The sequence below is a fragment of the Erpetoichthys calabaricus genome, chromosome 18 (assembly GCF_900747795.2).
Source record: "Erpetoichthys calabaricus chromosome 18, fErpCal1.3, whole genome shotgun sequence".
Classification (NCBI taxonomy): Eukaryota; Metazoa; Chordata; class Cladistia; order Polypteriformes; family Polypteridae; genus Erpetoichthys; species Erpetoichthys calabaricus.
Genome location: NC_041411.2, coordinates 88,689,112 through 88,709,321, shown reverse-complemented (window position 1 = coordinate 88,709,321; position 20,210 = coordinate 88,689,112). Strand labels below are relative to the sequence as shown.

At 41.0% G+C, this 20,210-nt stretch overlaps 1 protein-coding gene across 3 annotated transcripts in view; it reads left to right on the top strand.

Moving 5' to 3' along the window:
- Positions 1 to 20,210, top strand: part of lamb2 (laminin, beta 2 (laminin S)) — a 200,720-nt gene that overhangs the window by 142,566 nt on the left and 37,944 nt on the right. The window contains exons 17-26 of one of the 3 annotated variants that reach the window (XM_051921147.1): positions 1,175 to 1,295; positions 2,897 to 3,089; positions 3,362 to 3,505; positions 6,416 to 6,647; positions 9,307 to 9,470; positions 11,827 to 11,859; positions 13,627 to 13,851; positions 16,369 to 16,586; positions 19,468 to 19,564; positions 19,655 to 20,027. In XM_051921147.1, the coding sequence (XP_051777107.1) occupies positions 1,175 to 1,295; positions 2,897 to 3,089; positions 3,362 to 3,505; positions 6,416 to 6,647; positions 9,307 to 9,470; positions 11,827 to 11,859; positions 13,627 to 13,851; positions 16,369 to 16,586; positions 19,468 to 19,564; positions 19,655 to 20,027 (1,800 nt within the window). The remainder of the gene's footprint in view (positions 1 to 1,174; positions 1,296 to 2,896; positions 3,090 to 3,361; positions 3,506 to 6,415; positions 6,648 to 9,306; positions 9,471 to 11,826; positions 11,860 to 13,626; positions 13,852 to 16,368; positions 16,587 to 19,467; positions 19,565 to 19,654; positions 20,028 to 20,210) is intronic. The other 2 variants (XM_051921148.1, XM_051921149.1) reach the window with 2 other exon arrangements.

Sequence of the window (20,210 nt, the reverse complement as noted above, 5' to 3'; positions counted from 1 at the left end):
TTTTTTTACGTCTCGGCTGAAGGATGACAGTAGGTAGACCTGCCCCACTCAAGTCATCAGTGCTGGAATGATGCTTGCTTTGGCTTGGTCACTGTCTTAGCGGAGTCTGCGTGTTTTCTCCATGTTCTAAAGGACATTCTCCGGTTTCCTCCCACATCCCAAAGACATAAATATTGGTGTAATTGGTAAGTCTACATTGGGTCATTTGGAATGAATGTACCTTTTGAATGCAAGCCAGTGCCCACAAGGCAGTATGGGTTTGAGATTGCATGCTAACCTTTACTGGAATTAGCAGGGTCAGAACACTAATGAATGAGTGATGGGAGGAGGAAATGGCAAAAGTTTGGGCTTTGCAGTATATGTTTGGTTAAAAAAATTATACTGTTTCTCTGCTTCAGAGTGGAGTGGTGGCTCTGAGGGTCAGGATCTGCACTGGCAATCGGAAAGGTTGCTGGTTCAAATCCCGTAAATGCCACAAGTGATTCCACTCCATTGGACCCTTGAGCAAAGCCCTTAGCCTGCAATTGCTCCACCCTGGGTATGACACTAACCTTCATCCAGCCCTGCAAGCAGGCCATCCAACCTGCTGGGAAAACTTGGGCGTTGGTGGCAGGATAGGCACTCCAGCCACCAGTGTGTTCAGTGTGGTGTTGAGGTGTCACCCATTGCATGGCTGCACTTGGGTCCTAATCTGGGATCCTGAGGTGGTTTGTCATGTGGTGGGTGCGGCAACACGCTGTATAAGCACATGCTCCTAGGTTTTCTCTGTTTCAGGTAAATATCCGAGATATTTTTTTCCCTGCTCATCGAGCACCCTGGACAGTTACCTTTTTTGTCCACTGCTTTGTTTTCCTCAGAGGCACACTTCTGTTGTGAACCACACTGCTCATAATGTGTGCATTTAATTTTACTCCCAGACAAAGGAGAAGTTTATCACAGCTCCTTAAACCAGTAGCCAGCTGATTTTTTTTGTATACTTATTTCCATTTGAATCATTTTGAGTCATTACATTTATTTTGAATTGACGATTTTGTTTTTACATCTTCTCAGTTAAATTGCTCGTTTTTCTTTTTTTTTAGGTTGCATCAGCTTGACTTTTTTTCCAACAGAATTAAAAAGCACTTCTTCTCTTTTTGCATTTGAGTGACCTCTTCTTGTCTTTTTGGTTCTTTAGATTTGTTCAGCTGCAGCAGCCTGTGTGTCTGGAGAGGGGTGTCAGTTATACCATCCGCCTGGAGTTCCCTCGATACATTTCCAGAGAGAATGTTGCTAATGCAAACATCCTTATTGACTCTGTGAGTCCAGCTGTAGGATTTGTTTTATTTCCCTTGTTAATGGGGTCTTTAATTTGGTTTTAGTTTGTCATGCATCATTGCAATTGCCCCCCTTTATTGGTGCATCCATGATGGCTTTAAAGTTCTGTGCACCAAAATCAGCACAGTGGTGTTAAGGATGCCAATGCCACAGTGCATCACAGCTCCTGGGACTTGTGTTCATTTCCCTCATTCACAACATGGACTTTGCTTGTTCTCTCTGAGTCCACTTTGACGTTCTCTGCTATGTCCCAAATATGTTAATTTTTTATAGCAGTATATTGTCCTGAAGTCAGTCAGAGTAAGTATGACCCTCAATGATTTGCTACCGTTATCAGTGTCAGTTCTTCCCATAATGCACTAAGAAAAGACTTTGACCTGTAATGCCCCGGTCTTGGGGTGGGGAGGCTGGGGGTTTGGGGGTGGAGTGGATTGGGGGGTATGGGGGTGTGGGGTTTGGGCTTGGGGGGGGGGGGGGGGGGGCTACATAGCTGCCTGACTTTCAGAGTTGGATATTTAATGGCTCTTTAGAGAAACAACTTCATTTTTGTGATGTTTCCCTTTTCAGATTGACTTTTTAAAGCAGAGTAATGGGTTTGCCACAAAGCCTTGTCCACTCATTCAGTCAATTTTCTAACTCTGTCCAAGCCTATCTTGGAACAAAAATCCAGAAGATGGGATCCTGCTTTGAACTGGATGCCATTTTGTCACAGGGCTGAGGCTATGTTCGGTATTTAAATCCTTAGATTCCAAAGCTAAATGGCACCAAGTTCCCACAAAACCCATCCAGAAAGACAATAAGAACATTTTTCCCATTAGCAGATACATCATATTGAATGAAGCTTGACAGAGGTTTGCACATAAAGAAGACTGCATTTGTTTTAGTCCATTGTGATCTGTAGGAGGCATTGCAACACCCCAAACCCCCAGACACAACGACACCACACAACATTCAAATACAAGGTGTTTATTTCACACAGTACCTTCACAGGGTTTCAGTTTCCTTCTTTCTAGGCCACATAACAATGCAATAGGTTTCTCCTTCTATCCTTCCCATGCAGTTTCCTTCACCTTCTCATGACTCTGACTGCCCTTTTCATGCCAGAACCCAGGAATACTTCTAGTATTATGGAGGAAGCACTACTGGGTCAGGTGGAAGCCCCTGAAAGTAGGGACAGCCCTACCCAGAAGTTCCCTCTGTTGGCACCTAGGGATCCCAGCAGGGATGCCCCATGAAACTGCAATTCCCAACATGCCCTGCAGGTACATGAATGGACATACTGGCCCAGGAGTGTACCCTTGGGAGGCAGCTCCTCACCCCCATCCATCCACTACACTGACCTTGCTACCTGGTAAGGGTACAAAGTTTATCCAGCCAAGGATGTCAGCCCAGCCCTGCCATCCACCACACCGTGTTATGGCTATTTAGTGGGAACTGTAAACGCTTTTGTGTTGGACAGAGTAGAAATGACAGAGAACTCGACCATTCTTGCCTTCCCAGAGAGCGGAAAGTTTTCTAAATTGCTAACTTACAGCTGTCAGAAAGGCACAATGAGTGAGTAAATTGCTTTCCATTCCTCCAGATTGTCCTCTTGCCTCGCTACTCTTCATTAGAGATGTTTATTGCTGGTGACCCCACATCCCTGAGCCGCAAGGAAAACTACGAGAGATATCACTGCCATGATACAGCCAAGGCGGTGGTGCGACCCCAGCCCAGTGATGTCTGTGCCAAGCTCATTTCCAGTATGTCTGCAACAATCCATGGAGGCGCCCTGCGTGAGTAATTCCCCCTGCGTTCATCCTTATTTTATAACAGTGGCAGTTCCCAAATGACACAGCTATGGAAGTCAAAAAAGAAAGGCCACAGTAAACACTTTTGGGCTATGGTGAGAGCCTACTTGCCTTCATTTTAAGGAGGTGTGCTGCATTCTTTCATGGGTTCAAGTGTCCAGGCCTGGCTAATGTCTGAGTGGAACTGGCATCTTCTTCACTTGTCTGTGTGGGTTATTGTCTCTCAATATGAAATGTTCTTGTACTTTTTTTTCTAGCCTGTCAGTGTGACCCACAGGGATCTGTTAGCTCCGTGTGTGATCCCAGCGGAGGAAGATGCAGATGCAGGCCAAATGTTTTTGGGCGCCAATGTGACCTGTGTGCTCCTGGAACCTTTGGCTTTGGCCCTTCTGGGTGCAAATGTGAGTATCTGATAAGTTCATAAGGGCTAGAGCATGACTAAATAGGTTCAGAATTAGCTGACATTAAGAGTGGTGACCCTCAGTGGTCAGTTCTAGGGCTGCTGCTATTTTTAATATCTAGAAGTGATCTGGATAGGAATGTAAATAACAAGCTGGTTAAGCTTGAAAATGATACCAAGCAAGGTGGTTTGGCAGGTAATCTGGAATGTATTGAACAGATCTGGTCAGAAATGTGGCATACAAAATTTAATTTAAGCTAATGAAAAATATTACAGGTAGGAAGTAAAAATGTTAGGTTTGAAAACACAATGGGAGGTCTCAAAATCCAAAGTACCCCTTAAAAGAAGGGCCTGGAAGTCACAATGGACAGACCCATCACTGTTTACATCAAGACAGTGTTCAGAAATCATTCAGAGGACTAACAGAATGTTAGGTTATGTATAATGCATAGAGTACAAGACAAAGAAGGTTATGTTTAATCTTATAATGCACTGGTGAGGCCTCATATGGAGAACTGTGTACAGTTTTGGTCTCTAGGCTACAAAAAACATAGCAGCACTAGAAAAGGTCCAGAGAAGAGCAACTAGGCTGATTCCAGAGCTACAGGATACAAGTTATTAGGAAAGATTAAAGGAGTAGAACCTTTTCAGCTCAAGCAAACAGAGATTAAGAGCTGACACGATTGAAGTGTTTAAGATTATAACAGGAATGGTACAGTAGATCAAGGATGTTACTTTAAAATGAGTTCAACAAGAACATCAGGGCACAGTTGAAACCATGCTAGGGGTAAATTTTATGCAAATGTTAGGAAGTTCTCCTCACAGAGAAACATAGACATGTGGAATAAGTTACCAAGTTGTGTGGTAGGACATTAAAACGCAACATGATGTTGTTTTGGAGGAATTAGGTGGATAGGACTGGCAAGCTTTGTTGGGCTGAATGGCCTGTTCTCTTCAAAGTCTTCCTGATGTTCTGATGTTGCTGCTTAGGATATTATTGCTCTCCTTCTACCCATGCAGTTGTCATTTGCTAGAGGAGGGTATTTCTAGTTCCCTTTATAAAGGGTCTACATCAGGGGTCTCCAACACGTCGCTCGCGAGCTACCGATAGCTCGCAACCCCTTTCCAAGTAGCTCACCAAAGGGTTAATGAATCGTACATAAATTTTGAAACTTGATTAGTCAAATTAGGGGTGGGCAATCTTTCCAAAAAATCATTTCATGATCCACAATCTGAATTGCAATCTATCTTTTCAATGTGTCATACACTTAAAAGAATATCCAGGCTCAAACTCATCAAGACCTAAGTAACACTTTATTTAAAATATCAAACAAAGCTGAATTCAATTGTTTGCTTCGTTTTCTCGTTCGCTAGCTAAGCGGGGGTAAGGAACAAAGCTGCAGCGTGACTGAAGATGGCCCCTCTCCCCTCCCCTCTGCCCGCTCCGTCTCACTCGGATTCGTGCCAATAAATCGGTACCGCAAGAGAAATATGATACATAGCAAAATGAGAGAAGTCGCAAATTCAACCAGAATGTTCAAGTAAATTATAGAAAAAAAAATCTGTTAAGTAGTTCTCTCGTGAAAAGCGGACAGACATTGGACTTTATATTTTATATATTATAAACCTTCAAAATAATCCATCCATCTATTTTCCAACCCACTGAATCTGAACACAGGGTCACGGGGGTCTGCTGGAGCCAATCCCAGCCAACACAGGGCACAAGGCAGGAACCAATCCTGGGCAGGGTGCCAACCCACCGCAGGACACACACAAACACCAAGCACACACTAGGGCCAATTTAGAATCGCCAATCCACCTAACCTGCATGTCTTTGGACTGTGGGAGGAAACCCACGCAGACACGGGGAGAACATGCAAACTCCACACAGGGTGGACCCGGGAAGTGAACCCAGGTCTCCTAACTGAGAGGTAGCAGCAGCACTACCACTGTGCCACCATGCCACCCCCTTCAAAATAATGTGCAGTTAAATTCTCACCAGCATTCTCAGTATTTCTGGAGAATTAGTAGAGCCAGATAACTATAAGAATCTTCACCAAGCAGCTCTGAAAATGTCTGCTTTGTTTGGGTCTCCATACCACTGTGAGTCTGACATGAATGTCATGAAATCAAAGTTCAGACCAAAACTGACAGACGGACATTTAAATGGCTCCATAAGAGTGAACCTGAGTGGCTCCACTCCACCAGACACCTGCCTCTCTTGTTGACTTCATGCAGTGCCAGTCATCTGACTGACTAAAAAACACATCAGACATGCAACTGGACCTGTGAGTAAAGTGACACAGTGACATGGAACAAAATGACAAATGAATAAGTCACATCTGTGTATTTGGAATTGCATTGTTTTGTTTTGACAGCATTCATGTTTTAATTCAATGGTGTGAGATACACTAGAAAATGCATACAGACATACAAAATGCACTTGCATGTGAACTAAATATTTTTTTGTGATGTTTTAATGCAAAATGTGAGTTGTGAACACCAACATTTTGTAAATGTTCAGGCAAAACAAGCTTATTCAGTTTATTTGGATTGAAATAAGCTATGAGAATAAGCGTTAGAAAACACGAGTAGCTCTCTGCCATTTTCATTTTGTAAAAGTAGCCCTCAGGGGAAAAAAGGTTGGAGACCCCTGGTCTACATTCACAGTGTCTCCCTCCATTCCCCTCCTTTACATTTCCATAATACTGTGGGGTGTCTCATAAGATTTGGCTTTGACCTTATGAACATTATCTGCCACGATACTCTGTTTTTATCTCACTTATGGCCACTACCCACCTGAAGTTTTCATTTTTCCTACTCGAGTGTAAATAACATCTCTCATCCAGATCAGAATAATTCTGTGTATATCAACCTGTCTTTTTAATACCTAGAATCCTTTCTTTCCTAGCATGTGACTGCAGTGCCGATGGGTCCCGTAGCTGGCTCTGTGATCAGTTTAGTGGTCAATGTCCTTGCAAGCCTGGTGCTTTCGGCCCTCGCTGTGACCGCTGTCAGACCGGACACTGGGGATTCCCTAACTGTCGTCAGTGCCAGTGCAATGGCCATTCAGAGGATTGTGACCAGAGGAGTGGGAATTGCCTCACGTGTCGGGACCACACAACTGGCAACAAGTGTGAAAGGTTAGATATTTTTTGTTCCTTGTTATAAAAATTAAATTGTCATAAACCAGAAATCAATGGAGTGTGTAAGTGCATTTAAAAAATACTTTTGAGTGGAGTATTCCTTTAAACCCCTTTACCCTTTCTATGCATTTGATTTTAGTGACAGCCCCATATTTATTTTAAAATAAAAAAGGCTTTGAAAATTTAGGACTTCCAAGCCTGTCGTGATTTTCACACAAATCAGTGTTTTGGGTTTATCAGAAAACATCTACTGAATGGAAGTTCTGTGGTCAAATACAAAGTATAAAGGAAAGAAACCAACAAAAGTTGACCCTGCAGTCTGCAGAATAACAGACTAATGGGTCAGTAGTGTTGAACGAGGCCTATCAGTCAGCATGGAAGGCAGTCAATAGTAGCATTGGACCAAGAAAACCGAACATTGGGCTTTGAAGGAGTGTGTAAAATCATTTGGTCTGATAAATCTCAGTATCTGACAGATTTACATTAATATGAAGACCTAGATCTACCCTTCCAGATGTCAGTAATGCAGGGTGGTACCAATACAATGATTACATGAGTATTTTTTAGCACATGTTATGGCACTAGACACAAAATATTCAACATTGTTGCCTATCATATGCTTTCCTATTAATGGCAGCCATGAACAGGCTTTTTCAACCGGATATGACTACATGTCAGAAGGCTAGAAAAGAGTGTGATACCTCCAAGAACACAGCAGAATTAACATGGACTTGTTACCGTGGACCCTTTTAACACAATGCTAGGTCCAGGCCATATTTAATTAAAACAGCTACCAGTGCAAATGGAGGTCTATCTTGCTAGTAGATGAAGTGGCCAATGGTATTTATTGCCTTTTTCTGTTGTTACATATAACATGGTGATGTTAGGTGTTGAATAGAAGTTGATGAGTTACTATCATCTCTATATATAATCTTCATTTGGATCTTGAGCTTTGTTTGTCCACGAATGAATTAGAAGAAGAAGCACTAGATGGCAGTAGAGAGACAGCTAAAACATAGGCACTGCATTAAGAATCTCCTCCAGGCTTATACTACTGAAGACTGTAGTACTCCAGTCACACCTCAAAACACAGACATTCAAACTAAACAAATTGTTGTGCTTTAAATTAACTAATCTTTATATATAATCTTCATTTGGATCTTGATCTTTGTTTGTCCGCAAATTCCACGCATGCGTAGACCACCTTCCAGTTTAGTACATTGTTGTTACTCACAGATGTCAACAATGTGCCAGAATAACGAAAGGGGTGGTGGACAGTGGTACGCTGGTTAGCTCCTGAGGCCTGGTTAGAGAACGAGATTGTCGAAGATAAAAAGTATGTGCCTATGTAACATATGTATGAAAGAAAGACAGGGGGTAAAATGAATGACAACATAACAGCACGTTCCAGAAATTATTGTTGTTACGTTGTAGCCGGCGAGTGCTGCGCGTCTCACAATTGTACCGTGGCTTGCTCACATGTCAGTGAAGTGATCCCTATTTATGTTTTAAAGAGCCTGGATACCTATGTGTCCCCCTTTTATAACTATTGCTCCGTGTATATTGCCTTACTCTTTGGATTGCCACAAAGCAACCTGCGAGATTAGAGAAAGGTTGAGAAGAGATCGTGAGAGGAAACGACAGCGTCGTGAAAACGAGACGGACCGTGAATGGAGAGAAGCAGAAATGCTCCTACACCACCACATAATTACTATTTGGACAGTGATTCCGAGTAGGCCGTTCCTATTGAATCAATGTCCAAGAGTTTTCTTTTGTAATCTTGTTTCCCTTATAAAAAATCATAATGCTGTGAGACGAAGGGCCTAGTTCACGACTGGCAGCTGCGTTTAAACAGGGAGCCCTTCACAGACAACTTTAACACGTGCAACGTAGTTGGGCGCAAATGGCTAGTAAATATATAAGTTACTGTCATACCAGGTAATTTCATATTAACTACTGTAAGTTGCAATGCAGTGCAATTTTGCACATTAATGTTCAATTTCTCTCTGTATCCCAGAGTGAACCTCTCCAGTGCTTTGTTATACTTGAATATTATATTAATGATGTAAAATTCGACTCAGAAATGCTAGTTTCCCCATCCTGCCTGCATCTGACACGGTCGGTGGTAGACTGAGCTCCATGGGACTCAGAATCTGATGTTTTGGTTGAAAAATAGGAGAGGTTGTATAGCCATTATTTCAGCTTCAGCTTCTTCATCTAAGTAGGAGGTTAGAAGTGGAAGCTCATACATATACGAGCTGGGACAGGCAGCCTTTCCCCCTCAGTTCAATTTCCAGGAGATAGCTGTTGGTTAACATGTGTAGCAATATAATACAGAGAGGTTGTGAGAACTGCCAGTGCGGGGTTCTGAAAGAGAAAGCGACCATACTCCAAAGGGTAAAAAGTAATAGTGCCTGGGCTGCATAATGGTGCATAATGGTGATTGCCTGCTGACATCAAACACCACTGGCACACAAAAAAAACTCCTGGAACTCCAAATAGCAAAACATTGAAGTGCTAGTATTGAAAACCAATGAGTAATGGCCCACCTGAATGACTTACTAGAGTGGATTTGTAAATGGAAATGCATAAATATGGTAGTTTTTTTTAACACCATGCACCTTGTAATAAATACTGTAATCTATTGTCTCTCTAGATGTGCTCTTGGATATTATGGAAATCCAGTTCTGGGATCTGGAGACCAGTGTCGGCCTTGTCTTTGCCCTGATGGGCCCACAAGTGGACGATATTTTGCTGCTTCCTGTTATCAGGATGCAAGAAACCGACAGGTTGTGTGCAACTGTCATCAGGGATACACAGGTAAGCAAATGGAAATGTTTTAACAGCACGAGTCCCTATAGATAAGTGTCTCCCATCTCAAAATACGGTGCAAGTGTAGTTTTTATCAAAAAATTTCCTCTTAATGGGCAAGAGCAAAGGTTATGTGGGTTTACATATTTAAACAAATTTTTGACACCACAAGTATCGTAACTTTGTCATCTTTGTGGAAGTGTGAAAGTAACGCTTCTATAATTTTTCCTGTCCCCAAAATAAGAATTACAGCACAAAATGTAGAATTTGGGCTTTTGCACTTTTAATTCATTTTAGGGACCCAAGAACAAAAGATGTGTCCATGGCAGGGAGGAACATTTGATTTGTACAGACAGCTAGTAGCTCACTTCTAAAATGGAGATGTCAGTCTCCTAATTAAAAAAATGTTCACGCCAGTAGGACTACTTGGTGTCCTGAAGAGCACGTAAGAAGGTGTGAAGAATCAGTGATTAAGGTTTTGATTTTGGGGGAGTTCACAATTGGTGTGAGGTGTTTATAACTGTTTATGTCTCTGGGATTTACATCATAATTCTCATAAGCAGTAATGTTAGCGTTCCAGCCATTTTAGGTTACCAATTAACTCCAGTCAACACTTTCGAGAAGATACTAGCCCAGGATAGCATTTGGTGCTGCAAAATGTTGCCACTCATACAGATTCAGATTCAGATTCTTAAGGATTCAACATTCTTACTGGAAGTATTCTCTCTGCCTGCTAGTTACACCGCTGCCAGAAATCTCACATCAGTATACTTTCCAGGTTGTCATAAAATGGCCATAAAATGTGGTCAGTTGATTTTTCTGTTTAGAGAAACAAATCTGCATAATTCAAAAACTGATTCTCTGAATCGTTGTTACTCAATATGATGTGATAACATGTATATAGCAGCTAAGGGCTCGATTAAGAGTATCAAGAGACTGATATCAATGCAATTATTAAGTTCAAAATTAAGGCATTGGTGTTGTAAAAGGCAACAGATAAATGGTTAGCTTCAGGAAGTAGGTCATTCGGTCGAGGCTCATCTTAAATTCTTCCAATTGTAGTGCTGCAAAATGGAGGAGTCAGGGGCTGACTTGATTAAAGATATCGGTTCATACATCTACCTCAGTCAAGTATTAACCTCCACAGATACACTTGATAGAGAGATATTGTGCCAAAGAACTGCAGTATGGCCTACTTTCACCCATATAAAGCTCACAATACAAGAGTGAGAAACATCAAAGCAAAAGCTGTTCAATGCCATGGTTATAGTATCAATGATTTGCGACTATGGGGTATGGAATCTATGCAAAATGGATGCAGAGAAGCTTGATTCATATGGCATGCAACAGGGAGACAGACACAGAAAGTATCAAGGAAATATGACATATTGCTGCCTTTAAAGACATCATCACACGTGCATTAAAGTGAACGTACAAATGGGCAGGACATGTGGTACACATGTGTGATGCAAGATGGACATGGAAAGGAACATTTAGGTGGCTGAAGAGCGTCATGTGCACAGTTGGTAGATCTCCAGTGGACTACGGAAAGACTAGAACATCATAGCAATGGTCCAATCAAAATAACAACTGTTGGCCTCCTTGCTTTGGACAGCTGACCCATCTGGATAAAAATGAGAATCAAAGAATTGAAGTAAAATAGAGGAATGCAGCTTTTTTTAGATAACCAGTAACCCTTGACAAATCCAGTTATAGGAAGTTAAACTAATGATTATTGCCTTCTGATTATTCATTTGAAATAATTTCAATAGAAATGGTTTTAAAAAAACTTCAAAAACTGGTGTCATTAGATTCAATCTGCAGCCATGTGGTTTATGGTCCAGTTCTGAAGTCACATTTCCCATTTGTGGTATTCTCAGTACACAAAGTAGACATCTAAAACAGTCCCTGATTTCTACCAAAGACATCCAGGATAAACTGTGCCATCATATACAGTATACAGTGAGCCACCCATGGACATATAATTGCCAGCTTTGAGGAGTATGGATACGTGTATAAATGTAGCTTGGAGTAGGTTGTTTTCAAGAGCCTTCACATCTTCAAAATAAATGCCTGTGGATTCCATTACAACAACTACTACTGTAACCATGAAAAATCATGGAAACTTTCCTTAACACACTCCTGAGAAATAATTTATTACTAATTTTATTTGGAGCAAAGTATAAAATGCATAGACCCAAATTATACAGTATATATTTACACAACAAGATATGAAAGAGTGCTTTTCTGAGGCTTTTACCAATAAACAATGTATTTTTTTTGTTAATGGGCAAAAGATTAGCTCATTGCACTGCATGTTTCCATTCACTTTCACCATTTTCCTCCCTCCTTCTCCTTACTGTAGGAATGGTTTGGAGGTCAAAGAGAGACTTCCAGCGTAAGTAATGAAAATGAAGTAATCTGTGTCTGCACTGCATGGCTTAATAACAGACGCTCAGTTGAGTTCCACTTGCCTTATCTTAAACTCTGATTTGCCTGTGTTGTGGCATTCAGGCCCCCACTCTTCTAGAATGTTCTGCTAAAGGAGCTATATGACTTACAATTGAAAGGGAAAAGACTTCGATTCTGATTCACTCCATCTTCCTGCAGTGACTTCCCTACTACCATAGCCTGCAGATGTTACGGCACTCACATGATGGAGAATGGAGTGTTATCATAAAAGAACAAAAGTACACTATACGATGACTTAAGCAATTTTCCTTGAAGGGTTCAGCTACCTCACTCTCTACAAATGTTTTCATGGAGCTTGATTTCCACTCTCCATGCCTTATACTGTAGCTGAATAGTACGCCAGCATCGGTGCCATTTATCTTGTCTAATTCCCTCAATGGTTACACTCTAACATCCACTAATCATTGAAAAGAAGATGTCATGCCATAGTTTTTCACAACTACAGTAGTATCTGTCCAGGACAACTCAGTTAAAGTGTGTCCTGCTTAGTTGGCAGTAACCCAGTATGCTAGTTCCCATTGAATTGATTGACCCACTAAAAGCCAAACTATTAGGCATAATCCACTAGTGTGTGAATAGAGAACTGTAGATGTGGATTTTAACAATATAAGTTCTCTTTATTTGCTCATGAACTGTAAAACGTTTTGTAAAACAATCTGTTGTGGTTTTATATCTAGAACATTGCACAGTGAAGACCATTTTTGTATATTCTCATATAATCTAATTCTACATTAATTTCAGAGCAGTCAAATACATTGCACTGTGCCTGGCTTGGAGGCCTCATGCCTAAAATGATGTTTCCACCTGTACTGATCAATTTATTGTTCTTGAGTGCATCTATCCTTCCATCCATCCATTGTCTCCCGCTTATCCGAGGTCGGGTCGCGGGGGCAGCAGCTTGAGCAGAGATGCCCAGACTTCCCTCTCCCCGGCCACTTCTTCTAGCTCTTCCGGGAGAATCCCGAGGCGTTCCCAGGCCAGCCGGGAGTCATAGTCCCTCCAGCATCTCCTGGGTCTTCCCCCGGAACCTCCTCCCGGTTGGACGTGCCCGGAACACCTCACCAGGGAGGCGTCCAGGAGGCATCCTGATCAGATGCCCGAGCCACCTCATCTGACTCCTCTCGATGCGGAGGAGCAGCGGCTCTACTCTGAGCCCCTCCCGGATGACTGAGCTTCTCACCCTATCTTTAAGGGAAAGCCCAGACACCCTGCGGAGGAAACTCATTTCAGCCGCTTGTATTGGCGATCTCGTTCTTTCGGTCACTACCCATAGCTTATGACCATAGGTGAGGGTAGGAACATAGATCGACTGGTAAATTGAGAGCTTCGCCTTGCGGCTCAGCTCCTTTTTCACCACGACAGACCGATGCAACGCCCGCATTACTGCGGATGCCGCACCGATCCGCCTGTCGATCTCACGCTCCATTCTTCCCTCACTCGTGAACAAGACCCCGAGATACTTGAACTCCTCCACTTGAGTGCATCTAGTATTTAGTCAATTCCACCTATCTGTCCATTGCTTAAAAAAGGGGGCCATCCACTTGGTAAACCACTGCAAACACATAAAGATAACATCTCTGGTTTCCTCTTTTGTAATCTTTTATCTGGTCTCTGAACAAAAAATATAATCTAAGAAACCAATCATTTCAATCACGATTTTAGACCTAAAACCTTTATCCTTGTCCCTTGATAGGACCGCGTTGTGATGAATGTGCTCCTGGTTACTATGGAAACCCCTCTCAGCCAGGAGGGCGCTGTCAGGCCTGCCAGTGTCACAACAACATTGACATCACCGACCAGGAAGCCTGTGACCGGCGCACTGGCGAGTGCAAAAAATGCCTGTACAACACAGAGGGTCCCAGCTGTGGAGTCTGCAGAGCTGGCTACTTTGGAGATGCCAGCAGACGTGACTGCAGAAGTAAGTACAGTCTTCTTATATTGACTTCAGAATTCATATGATGTAGTCAAAAGCTAAGCAAACATTGTAGGCCATGATAATACATATATAGTTGTGGCGTGGAATGTGCATAAAAATGTCAAGACTTCTTTACCAAAACTCAGATTAATTTAGATTATCTGTTACTCAGAAGATGTACAATGCCATTTAAAAGAATGCTGCTAGTGTGTGCTACCAGGTAATGAAGATGAAGTATTGCAAGGATGTATGCATTTATGTATGTAAATGTATATTATATGTTTATTATATTATACTGTATATCTACTATATAATAAAATGTTACGGTCTGTGTGTGTCCAGTCCTTCTGAGCAATCTGACTGGTCAATTTGTCAGTTTTTCTGTGGTTGCTCAGTAGTAGGGATAATGACACAACACTTTAAGGGTGTGAAGTTGTGTTCATGATTGTAACAAGTTTTTTGGAGTTAAAATGGATCATTTCAGCAGACTTACCAAGCAACATTGAGTAAATTCTAATGAGGTGCAACCCAAATCACTTTTAAAGATCTTCACAAGAATTCACGAGATTATGAATGATAATTTCACAGCTACTATCATTGGCGGTAGTCAAAAAGTAGACAGAAGGTGAGTGTGGCACATCAAAATGACAGTGTCTGAGAATCAGGCTTTACAAGAATATAATTGAGAGAAGAAGCACCAGACAAGCAAGGCTGAAACAAACAAGAATTCTAAGGAAAGGTATAGGAGGAGCGCAACTTACCAGATGTTCTTGGATCTCTAAAGGACAAAGGATAAATTCTCAAGAAAATAAATTATGTTTTCACAGTTGGTAATGGGAGTCCGTCTATCATTGGTGGTTAACTAAAAAGCAGAAAGTAGACAAGCAAGGCGTATCAAAATGACAGTCAAGAAAGGAAGCTCTGGGCAAGTTGACATAACCAGTGACTGAGTAGGATACAAACATAATCATACAAAATATTCATGTCTCTGTCATGAATAAGAAACACAATGCTATTTAGAAAAACAGCTGGCTGGTGGGTCATCAAAGACATTGCCAAATAAAAATACATTAATAGATGAGTGATAGAAAGAATGGTAATACACCTGTACATTAGTAACTCCTGCTTTATGAATATCCAAAATCTCCTTATTTTGCCGATCACTCCCCAAAAATGAAAGTATTGGTGGCAGGTCAGAATTATCAGGAGAGCTAAAGGGTGCAGTAGTAAACTCACTTAAGGAAAAATGAAAGATACCAGAGCTGTCTACGCATGTAGAAAGTGATCAAGTCACGTTTATTGTTACTTGGGCATACTACTATGAAATTCTTATGATTCCTCTGAACAGTTGACGATAATGCAGTACCAGCAAAAGGCAAACCAACACAAAAAGGTGTACACAGAATGCAACATATTAAGCATGTATATATATATATATATATATATATATATATATATATATATATATATATATATATATATACACTGTATACAGCATTCTAAACATTATTGCCTTCTATACAGTATATGTATATATATATATATATATATATATATATATATATATATATATGGTGTATATACATTTATAATGATTTGATATTTGATATCTCTTGCCCTATATGTACCCTCAACATCCCTTGTATACCTTTCTTCAGTAACCCTTATAAAGAAAGAGCCATTAAAGAAGAAGCTAAAACAAGCATTCAAAAAGTGTATAATTTCATAGCATTCTGTTTTCATCTGGCACAATGTTGCCATGCCTGCTATGATTGTTTTTCATAAAGTGGTGTAAAGCCTCCAAAAATATCACAGATATATCCCACCAGCCTGTCTAGAGGAGGTGCACAAGAAGCCAGCCAAGCTGTCAGTAACTGGAACTGGAAAGGAACTTCAATTCCCAGGTTCTTTTTATTGAGCTGGGGTCGGTCCCTTAATGATGATGGATGGGTGGCCCTGCTTCTTGGAGATAACAATCATAAAATACAAGATACATAAGAGAACCAAAAAACACTAATAGATACTTTATAGTAACTAAATTGAATAAAACTAACAGGTAGTATTCAATTCAGCAGACAATAAATTGACAGAACAATATTATAAAAATAATCGAAACAATGAACAATATTGAAAAGAACACAAAGTAGACAAAGAGTAGCACTCTAAACAGGAACCAGGGGATGAATCCTGACTTGACCATAACAATTTCCTCACATGGATTAAGCAGAATCATGTTTTATGCCCATTTAATGGTTTCTCAGTCTGCCATTTCACATGCCCATTATAGCTTGTCCTTCTGTTTTCACTTTTGCTAACTGAAAAGTGTTTGGTGTGTTTAGATATGTCATCTTGTGAACTGATTTGGTACCTCATGATGCTGTGCTGTATTGTTTAGATTTGTAACTAGAAAAAGCTACTCAGTTTATGTAAAGTGTTACTATATATGGTCATTGTTTGGTTTAGTAAACTGTTGTCTTTAAAAAATAGGCTTAACAACTTCCCTTCTTTTACTGCTTCCAGAATGCACATGTAATTTCTTGGGCACGGACCGCAGTCAGTGCAGATCTCAGGAAGAATGCACCTGTGAAAGGAGCAGTGGGCAGTGCCAATGTATGCCCAGTGTTGTTGGTCGAAACTGTGATCACTGTGCTGCCAACTTCTGGAACCTGGCCAGTGGAAGTGGCTGTATTGCTTGTGGCTGCGACCCTAACAATGCCATCAGCCCAGCGTGTAATGAGGTGAGTGCCACATATTGGTATTAGGGTAACTGGATGCTGAAAAGTGTTCCCCTTATTATTATTATTATTATTATTATTATTATTATTATTATTATTATTATTATTATAACTGAAGTTTAGTCCTGTGATGGCCTAAATTACAAGCAGCAGAAGAGTTTAAGAGGGGCCATGCACAAAATAAAGTTGAGTGACCACAAGTCCATGTATATGGAAAAGTTAGGTTCAAGTAAACACCAAAGGAGAATGCTGATGTGACTAGTCATTCATTCTATCGTAATTTATCATTTAGCATGATGAGTAATTTTAAGTTAGGGCTGCAATCAAGTGGATGCCGATATATTGCTTACACCTGTTAATGCTGCCACCACTCTGGGGTCCTATGCTGTCCAAGATTGGATCCTCTCCCCATAACCCTAAAACTGACTTTTATGGATTATGAAAATGGATGTCATTAGCTGTTGTGAACTTCAGCATGAAAGTCCCAATAATTGGTTAAAATGCCACCAGAGGGAAAAATAGCATCGAAAACTGGTTAGTCACACAAAGTGAAATGTAGTATCTTTAAAAATTTTATTATAATAAAAAGACTCAGTTTAACAAGAAGCCCCGAAGAGCACACGAAACACAGAAGGCAATGGGCAGTCCAAAGCAGACACTGTCCCAATACAACTCCAAAACAGTAATCTGTTATATTTCAGTCAGGGTTCTTCCTCTGGCTGTAGTTCATATTCTTGTTTTATATACTGTATATTTTTGATCATTTCTGAGTCTTTATGTTGATTTATGTTAATGTTACTATTGTTTATTATTTACTGTACTCCCGATGCTTATGTTGTGTTCCTTGTGTCTTGGGTGTGGGTGGTGCCCTCAAGAGGCAGAGCAACCTGCCCATCAACACAAGGGACTGCCCGCAGCCCAGTAAAGGCAGGTTCACTCCACATTTCCTTGTGGTTTACTCGAAAGTACTTAGGAGTGATGAGTTCTTGGCTTTGTGATTTTCTTGTGCTTTGTTATTTACTGGATTTTTGACCTCTGTGCTCTGGATTCCGACTGTTCTTCGGATTTTGCATTGGAACTTGGATTACCTTTGCTGACGACTCCTTTTTGCCTTTGTTTTCCTTGGAACTTACAGTATTTTTGTGCTACAGAGCATTTTGTATTAGTTAATCGTTACATTTTTAAAGATTCTACATGGCCCTCCGTGTTACTATCCAGGGTTTTTTGATGGTGTTTTCCACTCTAGTGGGCATTTTTGGAACTGTTCAGGAGATACATGCTTAGGAACTCTCAAGCTCATAACATAATTGAAAAACAGGGCTTAGAAGTTAAAAAATCCAGAAATTCACAAACAAGCACAAAACAATAATCACTAAAGACACTCATCACCAAGCGCATTCAGAATGAACCACAATGGACTGTGTGTTTTCCTCAGCTTTTATAGGGCTGAGGGCAATCCCATGAAGTGAACGGGACTTAGCAAATGAACATGAAAGACATTAAAGAGACATTCAAACCCCAGCCCCTTTTTTTTGGGGGGGGGGGGGGTTGGTTTTGGCAGAAACATAACAGACTGCACAGCCACGCACAACACCAACCACATCATCAAGTTTGCGGATGATACAACGGTGCTGGGACTGATAAGCAGGGATAATAAAACAGCATACAGAGATGAGGTGGAACGGCTGTCTGCATGGTGTGAAGACAACAATCTATCTCTCAATGTTGACAAGACAAAACAGATAATCGTGGACTTCAGAAAATTACATCCTGCCCACATCCCCCTCAGCATCAGCAGTTTAGATGTGGAGACTGTTAGGAGTACTAAGTTCCTCAGTGTGCACATAACTGAGGAACTTACGTGGACACATAACAGCTCATCACTAATCAAGAAAGCCCAGCAGAGACTACACTTCCTGAGGCAGTTGAAGTGAGCAAGTCTTCCCCCTTCCATCCTCACCATGTTCTACAGAGACACCATTGAGAGTGTTCTGACCAGCTGCATCTCTGTCTGGTATGGCAGCTGCAACATATCTGACCGCAAGCGCCTGCAAAGGATAGTGAAGACAGCAGAGAACATTATTAGGGTGCCTCTCCCTTCACTACAGGACATATTTTACAAACATAGTGTCCGTAAGGCCTGCAGCACTGTGCAGGACCACTTACACCCCTCACACTTTTCACACTTCTGCCATCCAAGAGAAGATACTGCAGCATCAAAGCCAAATCAGCCAGGCTGCAGGAGAGATTTACTCCCAAGCTGTTAAACTCCTTAACACTATGGTGCCCCCTGGGATCTTCCACATGGCCTCAACCACCTCTAAAAACAGAACTTTTATACATGCAAGCCACTTTCCTGCAAAGACGAGTGTGCATGTAGAGAAGAACTGAAAATCTCATACTGACCTTTAAGTATTTTGTCTATTATTATACACTGATAATTTCTGTATTATCTATATCTATTATTTATTATATTACATATCTATTGACTATATTTATGTATCTAGATTGCAAATACCATACATTGCATCAATGTTCATATTGCTAACTACACATCAATATTGCTGCTACTTCTTTGTCTTGTCTTTGCACAATGTCTTGTCTTGTTTGTGTTTTAATTTAAAATTTAAATTTGAATTCTATTTTGAATTTATTATTTGCACGTTATGTTGTTACACTGTGGACCATGAGCTTCGCAATTTCATCTGTCTGTATACTTGTATATGGTTGAGATGACAATAATGTTCACTTTGACACTTTGACTTTGATATTAATATTAGCATTTTAAACAAAGTGGTCCACTTAGAAAATAATCTGGAGTTCTGCAGCTGTTTTCGAAGTCTGAATAGCTCTTCAGTTTTCCACATTTGTCTATTATTTCCAGTTCACTGGAAAGTGTCAATGTCGCCAAGGCTTTGGAGGACAGACATGTCAGGAATGCCAGGATAATTACTGGGGAGAACCTAATGTACAGTGCCGAGGTGAGACACACTCTGACCCTTTGTATGCCTTTTTAGATTGAAGCAATTGAGCTGAATAATTATATTTTAACCCTTACTTTTTTTCTCCAGCTTGTGACTGTGACCCTAGAGGTATTGAAATCTCACAGTGTAGACGATCCACTGGTCACTGTGTTTGCAGGCAAGGCGTATCTGGTGTGAGGTGTGACCAGTGTGCCCGTGGATTCTCTGGAAAGTTTCCTGACTGTCAACCCTGCCATCAGTGCTTTGGAGACTGGGACAGAGTTGTACAAGATCTTGCTGCTCGCACCCGAAACCTGGCTGAGAGAGCACGTCAGATTCAACAGACTGGTCTAACTGGTGTCTATGAGAAGAACTTCAGAGAGCTGGAAGAAAAGCTGGCTCAGGCACAGACTATTGTGAATGCTCGCAATGCTACTGCTGAATCCATAACTAAACTCATGGATCTGATGAAGGGACTAAGGTGAGCAGGCAGCTTGTGATGTGTCTCAAACAGGTGCTTTTTAAATGTTTTTAATGGGAGGAGATGATGTAGTCATTTGTAGGAGCTATCTGGCATAAAACACATTACTGGAGAGTCTGAACTGGGAATATGAAGTATTTCCTGTCTTTAGTCTTCTTTGTATTAGTTCAGGGGTGGGCAAAG